Source organism: Paramacrobiotus metropolitanus, unplaced genomic scaffold, assembly GCF_019649055.1.
Source record: "Paramacrobiotus metropolitanus isolate TYO unplaced genomic scaffold, Prichtersi_v1.0 Parri_scaffold0000071, whole genome shotgun sequence".
Classification (NCBI taxonomy): domain Eukaryota; kingdom Metazoa; phylum Tardigrada; class Eutardigrada; order Parachela; family Macrobiotidae; genus Paramacrobiotus; species Paramacrobiotus metropolitanus.
In genome coordinates this window covers 235,700-246,646 of record NW_026570291.1, presented here as the reverse complement: position 1 = coordinate 246,646, position 10,947 = coordinate 235,700, and the positions used below count along the sequence as shown (strand labels likewise).

The following is a 10,947-nucleotide window of genomic DNA, read 5'->3' as shown; positions in this document are numbered from 1 at the left end:
AAATGTAAAACCAAAAAGCAATGAATATTTTCGATAACTGTTGTAGTAATGCAAGATTCCCAGGCACCGGAAACGCAGTGAGGGAATGCCTGCGCTACTGTGTTACAAACAACACCGCGTACTCCGCATGACTAACCGAGAGAAACCACCGGAGGCGGGGCTCCATTCTCTTTCGGTTCAGTGAAAAGCCTCCGCATACGAGAACGAAAAATTGCGAGCCGCCAAACAGGCAGGCAGAGCTGTACAGCAGCCGATTGCGATGGCCTGCATTCATTTCGTGTAGCCATTTTGCGCAGATTCATTTTGGTGTCGATTGGCCATCTTTCTCTCGGCACAGTGCTCTTGCTGTCAGTTTAGCCAGCGTAATATTGCCCAGGCAAATCCATCAAAATTTTCTAGATCTCTTCTCCGAATGCATCTTCTAGCAGGAAATCGATCGCCACAGCCACTGTTTGCCGACAACAGTCATTAATACTGCTTCTTAGCGGGTGCATCTGATCGAATTTTCATTGTTGACAACGGTCAGAGCGCACCGTTTACAGAAAACATTTTTTTGTGGATTTTACCGGGATCCTGCTAATAATCGATCGCAGCGTGCGGGTTGATCCTGGGCAGTGGGCGCTTTGATTGTATGCAAGTAGTTTGTTGTTTGCGCCAGCAGGGATTGGATTGCTTATTGAATTTGAGAAGCCATTGAAAGTCTATTTTCTTCTTGTAGATTGGCAGCCGGAAATTGCTTTTGATCTGGGCCAAGGATTGCCCGAACACGAGATCTCCATCACGGCTAATACAGCGTCATGCAGGCGCAACTGTCAAAGTGAATATTCACACCTGTTTTCAAGCGGCACAAAATGTAAGACATTCCAGAATTAATATTTACATTTTAACGAATAATATTTTCCAGTGTAACTATGCGGAATTTAAATTTGCATAGGCGATAAGATAAGCTGATAAGTTCCACGTGAGATTATTTTTGAATTCGGGCATGGGTGAAAACTGAAATATTACTCTTCACACTGTTGCTGCCTTAGTCATTACAGAATTTTTAAAAATTTTCTTGAAATATGTACTCACAATTAGCTAATTTCTTCAGGATAATCGGAAATCAAAAATTTTTTACGATGCGCCTTATCTGGCTAATTTATAACTAAGTATATTTGTTGGAATTTTTTTGAAGATTTAGAAAAGTTTTCTAGGATCCGCAGTGAAATTTTATGCCTTATTTTAGGACATTGCGTCTAATTCTTAATAATGACGATTAAGCTAATTTTTTAAACTTCCAACGACCGGTGAAACGGCTATCGATAATGCGTGTTTCAGCTGACAATCTGGCCTCTTGACCGTTCAGAATTTACATTTGTTTTTATTTGTGCTGCATGGCGCTGCTGTTGACTTAATATTTCTGTGGTTGACAAGTTTATGTGGTGAGCTTGATGAGTTTGAGGCTCCTTTTAATGGGCAGCCTTGTGCGTAATCGCCTGATTCCATATTCCACTGCTTTCACTTTCATTATGCGCATAAATATCATCGCTTATGCAATCATGACATAGAAAGCGAATCGTAAATTTGAATTGCTGCTAGAGTTCCTCTGCGCACAGTTTTCTTCAGTTTTGTAAAAAGAACTGCATTTGTGTACAGTATCGCCTTAATTTTATCGTGCTTCCGTTGTTTTATGTGTTTTAAGGTTTCCGGTTTTTCTGTTCGCGATCGATTTTCGGAAATTTTGACTTTTTGACCAACTTTTCATTTCGGAAGCGCAGTGCGTGATAGTTTAGTCGGGTAATTATATCAAACCGGTTTCCTGTTACCGCAAGTTAGGTAATTCAAGTGTAATATACACGCTAGTCGTCGTCTAATTAATTCAGTTTGGCGAGGCAGATAGGCTTTTTGAATTAATTTTTGATCGCCCACATACTGACGCGTCGTGACCATAAAACGTAGCACTTGTCGGATATGTGGTACAACCTAAAATGGACAAAATTCAGTTGCAGATAGGCAGTTGATAATTTTTTGTAGCATACAAATTGAGGGCGATAATTGCGGAATTATGAGGATTACGCTTGTACTTTGTCGATAGTTCAAAATTTTCCATTCTTACGTGAGGAAAGTGCTGACTAGCTGTTATTTACGAACCGCATTTAAAAACGCATCAGCATTTTTCCTTTTGTCCGTGCCAAAAGCTCTGGAAAGCTTATCCATATTATGTGGATATTGCGCACTGAACTTATAGTAATTCCTGAAATTAAGTAATAGGAGAAGATTTTTCGTTGACAAAAGTTTCTGCACGAGACGTGCAGCATGTCAGCTTGCGCATCATGACAATATTCGTAGCTAATTGGCGTTCGTGTTCAAAATGAAAAGACCACAAGTGACGAATTGTGAAAAATGGGTTCGGGTTGTGTGTGAGTCAGGCGAGCATCTGGAAATCGTTTGACGTGTATGTCGACAGCAGCTGGGAAGCATCATCAACGGTTTATCGCAGTGTCCAGTCGCGCAGTGAGACGCGCTATAGGGAAAACAGGTTTTATTTGTGAATTTATCTTTTGAGTGAAAATCAAGTGAACTTGATTGAATAGCGTTTATGTATGCACTTGGTGGTATGATTAAAATGTCGCTCTATAAGCCATCGGCCAGCTCAAGATTGAGGCTTGAATAATCTTGATTAAGGAAAACGGACACGGAATATAACATTCCAATCATGGTGATCGCACAGTACACAGCGCCGCCGCTTCCGATGGCCACATAAATCAGAGATGGAAAAATAGCCTTGGTAAAAAAATACAACCTTTATTGCGATTTAGTCCCTACCCAGGCGCGCAGGTCCTGGAATTACTGCCAGAACACTATTCTTATAGTTGCGTGAAAGAACAGGACAGTAATAATTACTTATGTTTATATATTTTGTACTTATATGCTTTTTTCTTTCGCCTTACTGTCGCTTAGTCTCCCGGCGTTAAAACCCAAAACCTCCAGCAGCATTAAATTTAATTTTAATTTCGTGAAATTTTCAACAAAATTTTCAAAACAAAATGGAGTAAAAGGAAAGCATGGAGAGACTAAACTGAAAATCTGGCCTGTTCTTTCTTACAACTGTACAGTCTTATTTTATTACAATCGCAATAAGGTAAAGTGTAACGGAACAGATTGCCACAACAACAATAATCGGAAAACATGAGATCGGACACTAATCTGAAACAGCATCATTGTCGACCGTGCTGAGGACGACCGGCGAGGAAGAACGACTAGCGTGCATGAACATTGAACAAATTACTTGGGCCTGGTACTGTCCAGTCCTTGTTAGATTTATTTAAAAAGATAACATATGAGCAAGACACAGCAATAGTCATTAAGTTTTTAAACAGCGACTTCGATTGCGGTAAGGCGGTAACCGGCCGGATGGTGTTGGCTATTTTGTCCATACTGATCATGGCGTCACGTGCGACCATTCCCTTGAACCTATTGCGAGATGGTAGTAGTCCGCCTGCCAGCCGGCGCCGGTTAGTTGTTGTACCAGCGGGGTGTAACGCGTGTGTTTCCGTGCCTCGGCATTGGCGAATCCCTGTACGGTCTCAAAGGGAATGGTCAGCTCCGCTAAAATAAGACGCTTCTCCCGGCGGTTAATGCAACACAAGTCAGGAGAAAGGGAAGTAGGAAGACATCAACAGGGACAGTACTAACATGAGTCTCATAGCTGTTAGGATTGAGATCACATAGAACTTCCCATTTAGTTTTATCAGCCACACCGGTCAAAGAGAGAAAGATAGCTTGTAAGACGCTGTTATGCCGCCAAGTGTATCTGTGGCTATTAAGCGATACCGGACAGCTATTAATTATGTGACACAGAGATCCTTTATCGGCCCCACACAAATCACACTTGGCTGACACAATCTGTCCCCACTTTAGCAAATTGGTAAAAGAGGGAGAAATATTTAGAGCCGATTCGATCATAAAGGAAACGATGTTCTCAGAAAGATCATACAAAACGGATTTCCAAGGAGCATCAACTATCTGTGCCTTTGCGATTTCCCGCCACGCTCCCTGCTGAATTAATGAGTCGATGCGGTTTTCTTTAGAAGCGGACACATGTTGCCTCACTTTCTTATTCACCAGCCTCTTAATTGCCGATTTATTAGACCCCGATTGCCTGCCGGCTTCGACCGTGGACTGCACAATGTCCACAACAACAGAATCATTAGCACAAGCTGCGCTAACACCCTCCCAGCCATTACTGCAACAACAACATCTGCAGAGCATATTGCATCAGCGATGAAAGCTGCATGTGCTTGCAGATACACAGATTTTACCGACTTTAGGTTTAATCCCTCGTTCACGTAAAAGAAATCACAATTAGCAGAAACAGTCAAATTTAACCATTTTTTCAGATATTTATTAACAAGTGCTTCGAGCGAGTTAACCGTAGATAAGCTAAGATCGTGCATTGTCAAGACAAATCGCATGCATGACATAACGTATTCATTGTAAATTCGTACTTTAAAAACGCTGCGCAAGTTGAGATGGTCAACTTTCTTTAACAATGCATCCAGGCTCGAAAAAATTAAACTTCCACTGTTAACCGATTGATTTTTATTAAAAATATGAACACCCAGAAATTTCATAGGATCGTTAGAGATATTTGAAATGCTCTCCCCATTAATTTCAAAAGCAGTATCAGACGAAATTCCCTTAGAAAGTGAAAAACAGCGGCATTTGCCGGCATTTAAATGCAACCCGATGGACTTCATACGCATATTTACTTCACGTAGCAGTCTCTTCATGCTGGCTTTATTGTTAGTAACAAGCGTCAAATCATCGGCGAATGCGAGAGAAACTATTTTTTTCTCTGGAACGCTATCAAACGCAATTCCACGTTTTTGATTTTCTTCCAGAAACTCAATTACACAATTAGATGCAATAAGGTACAGCGAACAACTCATAGTATCACCCTGGAACAGTCCGACATTGAAAGGGATACGCTCAGAAAACGTATCGTTATGATAGACTTTAATCGCCAATCCCGTGTAATAATTATTAATGTAACTGATCAAATATTCAGGGACGTTATATCTGCGTAACGCCGCTAAAAGAACGTCCTTACGCACGGAGCCGTATGAGGGCTCTGAATTTGCAGTTCGTTACGTGATGCTGGTGCATCGTCGGTGGTGATAGTGGGGCTGCACTGCATGGTTTGCAATGGCCAGCAGCGATCTCCATCTCAAACATGATCCGCTACACACATAGCGTAGCCGACTCTCTTGACGATGATCGCCTTGTCAGTTTTTCAGCTCATGGAGCTTAATTTTCCCCAGCACCGCTCTTTTCTCTCTTCACTATCTCCGCCGCACTCGACGATGCCAATTCTGAAGTACACAGTGATGCAAATGTGCCCACCCCTTGGCGACATTTTGGGATGAGTGTTCTACGGTTTTGTGTACACTGTACAGGACAGGGTCGGGGACGATAATAGGCTAGTATGTGTGGGAAGCTGGATGATCGGGCACTATCGATTTTTCCTGTTTGCTTAATGTATGGGCGAGTAGCGCGGTCGGTCAGTGGAGTTAATGCACTGAATATTAGGCTTTAATCCCATTTTCGATCCCTGGAATGATTGCCGGGGCCGAAAGTGGAATGGACAAACACTGATGTGCACACTGCACACACACACGTTGACGCTTGATGGTTGTGTTTGTCTGGGATATTCATACGACTGGCTAGTGTTACTGCACTTTGGATGGTTGTTGTGACGCGGGGAATACTTACTTTTCCATAGTTTACCTACTTTATTACCTTCTGCCGAATCGATAAGCTTCGGAACCCGGGTCTGACTCATTCAAAGCACAATATTGTTCCCGAAATGCCGAATATATTTGTAATGTGATATTTGCCAGTTGATCGATACGGTTTCGTGCGCGTGCCGGTCAGAACTGAAAATTGACATACAAGGTTAGGCGAATTAGTAATAACAGGATATTTGCCTGTGCCGTTTCGTTGAAGATATATTTATGGTTTTTCTATCGGAAAATTCGACGTTTCTCTGATTGTCAGCGGCCTTTGATGGTAGAAATTTGGTCGCAGCGGTTGGTTTACAACCTCATATATCCCATTCTGACAGTGTAACGTGATAATTGGGCAATCTGTGCGTTTATATGTATGTCAAACGTCTTGTGGCTGTTAAGGCCGAATTAGTTTCTGAGTGGGGGAGCAAGGTGTTGACCCTCTTTCTTAAGACTACTTGACACTTTTACCCCACAGGAACCCATCGTCCCCCAGACTTCCGGTCATTAATCCCGTTAATCCTCGTTTACGCTTTTACAGATTGACTTGATCACAATACGGCATCATGTCGTGGCCATCATCCCGCGCACCCATTCCCTATCTGGATTTCAGAACCAACAGCTGCATTGACCCGGCAGCACGCCTGTCCACGGCCCATCCCTTCTCCATCTTTCCCCGGATCACCGGCCAGGGCACCGAATATGACTGTATCCTGCCGATCGGCCTGCTGTATCACTGTCCGGAAGTGTCCACGGGATCACAGTGTATTCAGTCGTACAGTCGGGATGGCGCGGCTATGGTGGATCCCATGAGCGGCTTGCCGAATCGGTCCATCAGCGTGGAAGACTGGGTGGCTACGGCGGCCTACGTCGTGGAAGTGGTCAGTCCAACATTGTTGGCGTTGGGGTTGGTGTCCAATCTGCTGGTGCTCAGCATCCTGTGCTGCCGGAATTTGCGGTCGGGGGTGAATTCGTTTCTGCTGTCCAGCACCCTGGGGCAAATCCTGTATATCCTGGCGGTGTTCCTCTTGCGGATGATTGACTATTCCGAGGAGTATAAACGCCATGAGTTCCATGTGCAAGGGCGGTCGTATATTCATCATTTCAGCTATTTCTTCTATTTGATTGTCCTGTGGCAGATCTTGGCGGCCGGAATCGAGCGCGTCGTGGTAGGGTTTACGCCGGATTCGGGGAAACGACGTTGCTCGCCATGGAGAGCGGATTTGGTCAATGTGTTCATTTGGATGGCGGCATTCGGACTGGTGTTTCCGGTTCTGTGGTATTCAAAGTTGCAGTATGTGCTGGGCTATGCGGCGCCTCATACTACAGGTTTGTGTTATTTTTTAACGTATCGGTAAACTGCTGCTAAAGGGATTTAAATGGAAATCCTAAAATTTGGAATTTTTAAAATATTTTCTTTCCGCTTTTGGAGAACCAAAATATTCTAACTCTTTCGAAATAAAAAATGTTCTCGAAAAAAATGCATTAGGAGGAGAGGCGCCGGAAATATGATTTATGAGTAGGAAATTTTCGAATTAAGGACTTTTCGGGAAGCTTATCAATCTCTATCGAACGTTGGTGGCTGTTGTGTGTATGTCATGGAGTATATTCAGCGTTTCAGTCGAGTAAGCAGGAAAAATGTCAGTGATGTTGCCTCATTTATCGAAGAAATGAAAATGCTTTCAATTTAAAACCCATTTGGCAATCTCCATCGTTATCAGTGATGCATGTCCAGCGCCATTATGATCATTATGATTTAACAGGGGCCTCCAGTGCCGTCTGTGTCGCAGTGTGTGAGATCCGATGGCTGTGACATAAAATTGATTAGGATTTCATAATTTACTGTATCGATGTGACATTCTTTACGTCGGAACTGGGCAAAAATGTCGGCTGCGGCTATTTCTCACAGATTTTCTCTTGGCAAGTTCATAAGAAGGTTAAAGTACGAGTTTGTTTTGATATAACCGTGTCAACACAAAGCGCCCTTTATTTGGTTACAGTGTGTTGTGTGTATTATGAGTGAGAGTGCTGCGTAAAAGATGCTCGACGAAGCGTGTTTGTGCTGTAGATCGGAAATGTTGTTATATCCTTTCGCTGATCTGGTTCTTCTGGCTTTACTGCTGAAAGGCCCGTGTAATGCAATTTGTCATAGTACGTGCTCTGCATTAGCCATTAGAATTTTATGGACGGGGGGATTTTTCTGAATTGTTAATAAATAGTTTTTCACTTCACTGACTGCAGGCGTAGATGGTTGGCGTGTCATGAAGGCTAGTCCCATTGGGATGTAGTCAGATCAGGCTGGGCGAAATGTATAGGCTGTTTATTCAGGAGATTATCGGCCATTACGGCGCGTGGTACAAAAACGCACTGATTGTCATGTTGACTGTGATTTTATATCATGCGTCCCCGTGTGGTTATCAGGAAAGGCATTTTTAATGAAAATATAAAACACTGTTTTTGAAAATTTCACGACATACAGATAGACTGCAAAAAAATAGGAATATAAATGCTGCAGCCTGTACCAAATGAGCAAAAATTGTTGTAATGGTAAAAGAATATTGCCGATATTCGAAAGTTATACCGCAGTTCGTGTACGTTTTGTGTGTGCCTAATTTGAGTGACGAGTGCTTTCTGTGCATTAGCAATCGTATACATTTGTTTCCGGTTGAATTCCTTTCAGATTGAAGTGGAAAAAATGAGTGCTAGCTTTTAAAAACGTGTATAAACATTGGTACATGGAAAATCCGATTAGATATGCATATTTTGCTTTGAGTATCATTTTGTTCAGGAGATAATTGAGCGTTCGAACTTGCCAGCCAAGTATAGCACCGCTGTAGTTCTTCGTTAAAAGGGTCTGCTCGTTGTGTCCGCGATTCCGCGGCTGTTTATCTGTGTTGACCAGATGTTACAGCGGTGATGGTGTTCGTGTGTGTGGTGCTTATGTGTTGAGTCAGGTGCTGATGGGGCATGGTTGTGACATTAGCGCTTGTCAAGAAGAGCTCTGAAGTTTACTCCATTGCACACGCTGCCAGAGCCGGCACACTCTGGTCAGAAAATGCGAGCAGATTGCACATCCATACAAACACACTCCATTTGGAAAATGGAAAATTATGATATGTTGACGGTGTGCTATCACTTATCGGTCCAACAGGCCAAACTGCACACTTCCGGTAACTTGTCGGTCTCACACTTTCACGTCTTTGTCGTGATTAATATGGCAGTGGCCACTTGGGCGCTGCTGTGATAAGAGTTAATAGTATGCTTAGCCGGTGAGCAGAATCTTTTTTGTGGCGAATTTTTCTGAGGTTAACGGCAGGGTTGCTTATCGCACGCACAGCAGTGCCACTCGGATAAAAAAAGTTAATTTGAATTCGTCTGTGGCTGGTTCATGGTAAATTGCTTCAAAAATGATTATACATATTTGGTCGTTATGATAATTTACGCGCCGTTACTCTGTCTGAGACATGCATTGTGTTTGGCTTGTGTTTTGATAGGTCACAGTCGTCGCATACCAGCCAAAACGTTACTTTAACTGTAAATGGAAGTGCTTACCTATTTGTTGCGTTATGAAACTAAAAATTTAGCTGAAATTTGTCGATGTGAGCAGTAGCATAAACTAGATTAAAAATATGATCACGCATGCTGAACACGGTTTAAATTCCCGCATCCTTTCGTTTAATTACGTACGTGATAAGTGGAGATAAATGCCTATGTTGTTCAAGCAGCATGGTAAACTAAAGAAATTCAGAATAAGAGCAACGTATGAAAATATGACAGTGTATGAAAATAGCGTTTTACATCCATTCTACTTATATATGCATTAATTACGATGTTCTTTTGCTTGACAGGAAGTGGCAGCGCCTCGGCCTTAGCCTGCTCCATCCTATACTGGTTCCAGTTAGTCTTCAGCATCTTTATCCCTTATCCCAGCCTGCTCATCCTGTTCTTCCTGCTAATCTCTTCCTTACACAAACAATCCAAATCCGTGAAGAAGATCACACTGGGCTCCAATGGGGAAATGTGGCGGCAGAATATGGACGAGGAGATGCAGCTGACGCGGTTGGTGTTGGTGCAAGTGCTGCTCTTCTTCCTGTTGACGGGGGCCTACGCCATCGGACAGCTGGTGCTGACGCTCAATCTGGCCGCCGACCGGACAACCTGCATGTGGAGTATCCTCATTGATCTGTTCCATCTGGGACCGCTGCTCTATTCATCGCTGCAGTTCATCCTGTACGGCTGTATTGTGGAGAAGTTTGCCGTGACCTTCCGGAATGTCTGCTGTCGTTGCTGCGGCAAATACGATCAGTGAGCAGCACCATTAAATGCGCTCCGCAGGATCTGGCTCATCGTGGAACGACTGCGTCGTATTGCATGTGTTGTGTGAGGGTGGTGTTTTTTTGGTGAATGGCATTTGTTTTCTCCGTTTATAAATCGAGGCATGTGCGTGGCCGGCGTGTCTGGATCTGGACCAGATGGTTTTACCCTTTATAATGGCAGTGTTTTGTACGGTTGCTGTGGTGGCGTTTCTTCCTCTCCTGAGTCTCCTTTATCTCGCTCTTCCGGAATCTGATTTGTGCATGATAGTCTCCCATTTTTTATGGTTTACACGTTACAAGTGGTTTCCAGATTTAGAGATTTTGTCCTGTTTAAGCATTTTATGAGTATTTTATAGTGCACGAGATGGTTTTGTCCAAATTCTGTATTCCCACCTTACCAGTTATTAGTTTACAATCTGAACTTTTGATGTGTTGGTCTGGAATATCTGTACCAGTAATAGTAATTTCTGTGCTGTGTATTTTCGGCTGTTTTTGAAAATTTAAAATAAAATTGCACGCTGTTGTCGGATGTGTATTGCTTAATCCCGGCTGAAATCACTGGTATGCGATAGCCGAACACAGTATAATGGTCGAAATACAGTACTTCACGCTCGTAGTGAAGAATGATTAAGTATAGAATCCGACCGAATGCTCTCTGTAGTCGCAACCTCCGCAGTGCAATATCACTTACGATGGTTTATAAATTTTATGTAATTTTATCGATTCGCTTCGGGCCTTAATTGTAAGTGTACTGATGTACGTAATTTTAGGTAAGTGTTGAGTGTTGATGTTATACTTTTATGAATGGTTTTGCAATTTTTTTATCGCTGTACAGTTCCAGTGACAGGTGAGATGTTGTG

At 42.8% G+C, this 10,947-nt stretch overlaps 1 protein-coding gene across 3 annotated transcripts; it reads left to right on the top strand.

Moving 5' to 3' along the window:
- Positions 1 to 204: 204 nt before the first annotated feature.
- Positions 205 to 10,611, top strand: LOC129594755 (uncharacterized). Of its 3 annotated transcripts, XM_055491543.1 has the most exons (4): positions 205 to 629; positions 719 to 853; positions 6,313 to 7,100; positions 9,620 to 10,611. In XM_055491543.1, the coding sequence occupies exons 3-4, from the start codon at positions 6,338 to 6,340 to the stop codon at positions 10,078 to 10,080; spliced, it is 1,224 nt and encodes a 407-aa protein (XP_055347518.1). In that variant the 5' UTR covers positions 205 to 629; positions 719 to 853; positions 6,313 to 6,337; the 3' UTR covers positions 10,081 to 10,611. The 3 variants fall into 3 exon arrangements, with proteins under 3 accessions (XP_055347518.1, XP_055347519.1, XP_055347520.1); XM_055491544.1 differs by lacking the exons at positions 205 to 629; positions 719 to 853 and adding an exon at positions 5,212 to 5,940; XM_055491545.1 differs by lacking the exons at positions 205 to 629; positions 719 to 853 and adding an exon at positions 5,958 to 6,145.
- Positions 10,612 to 10,947: the final 336 nt, after the last annotated feature.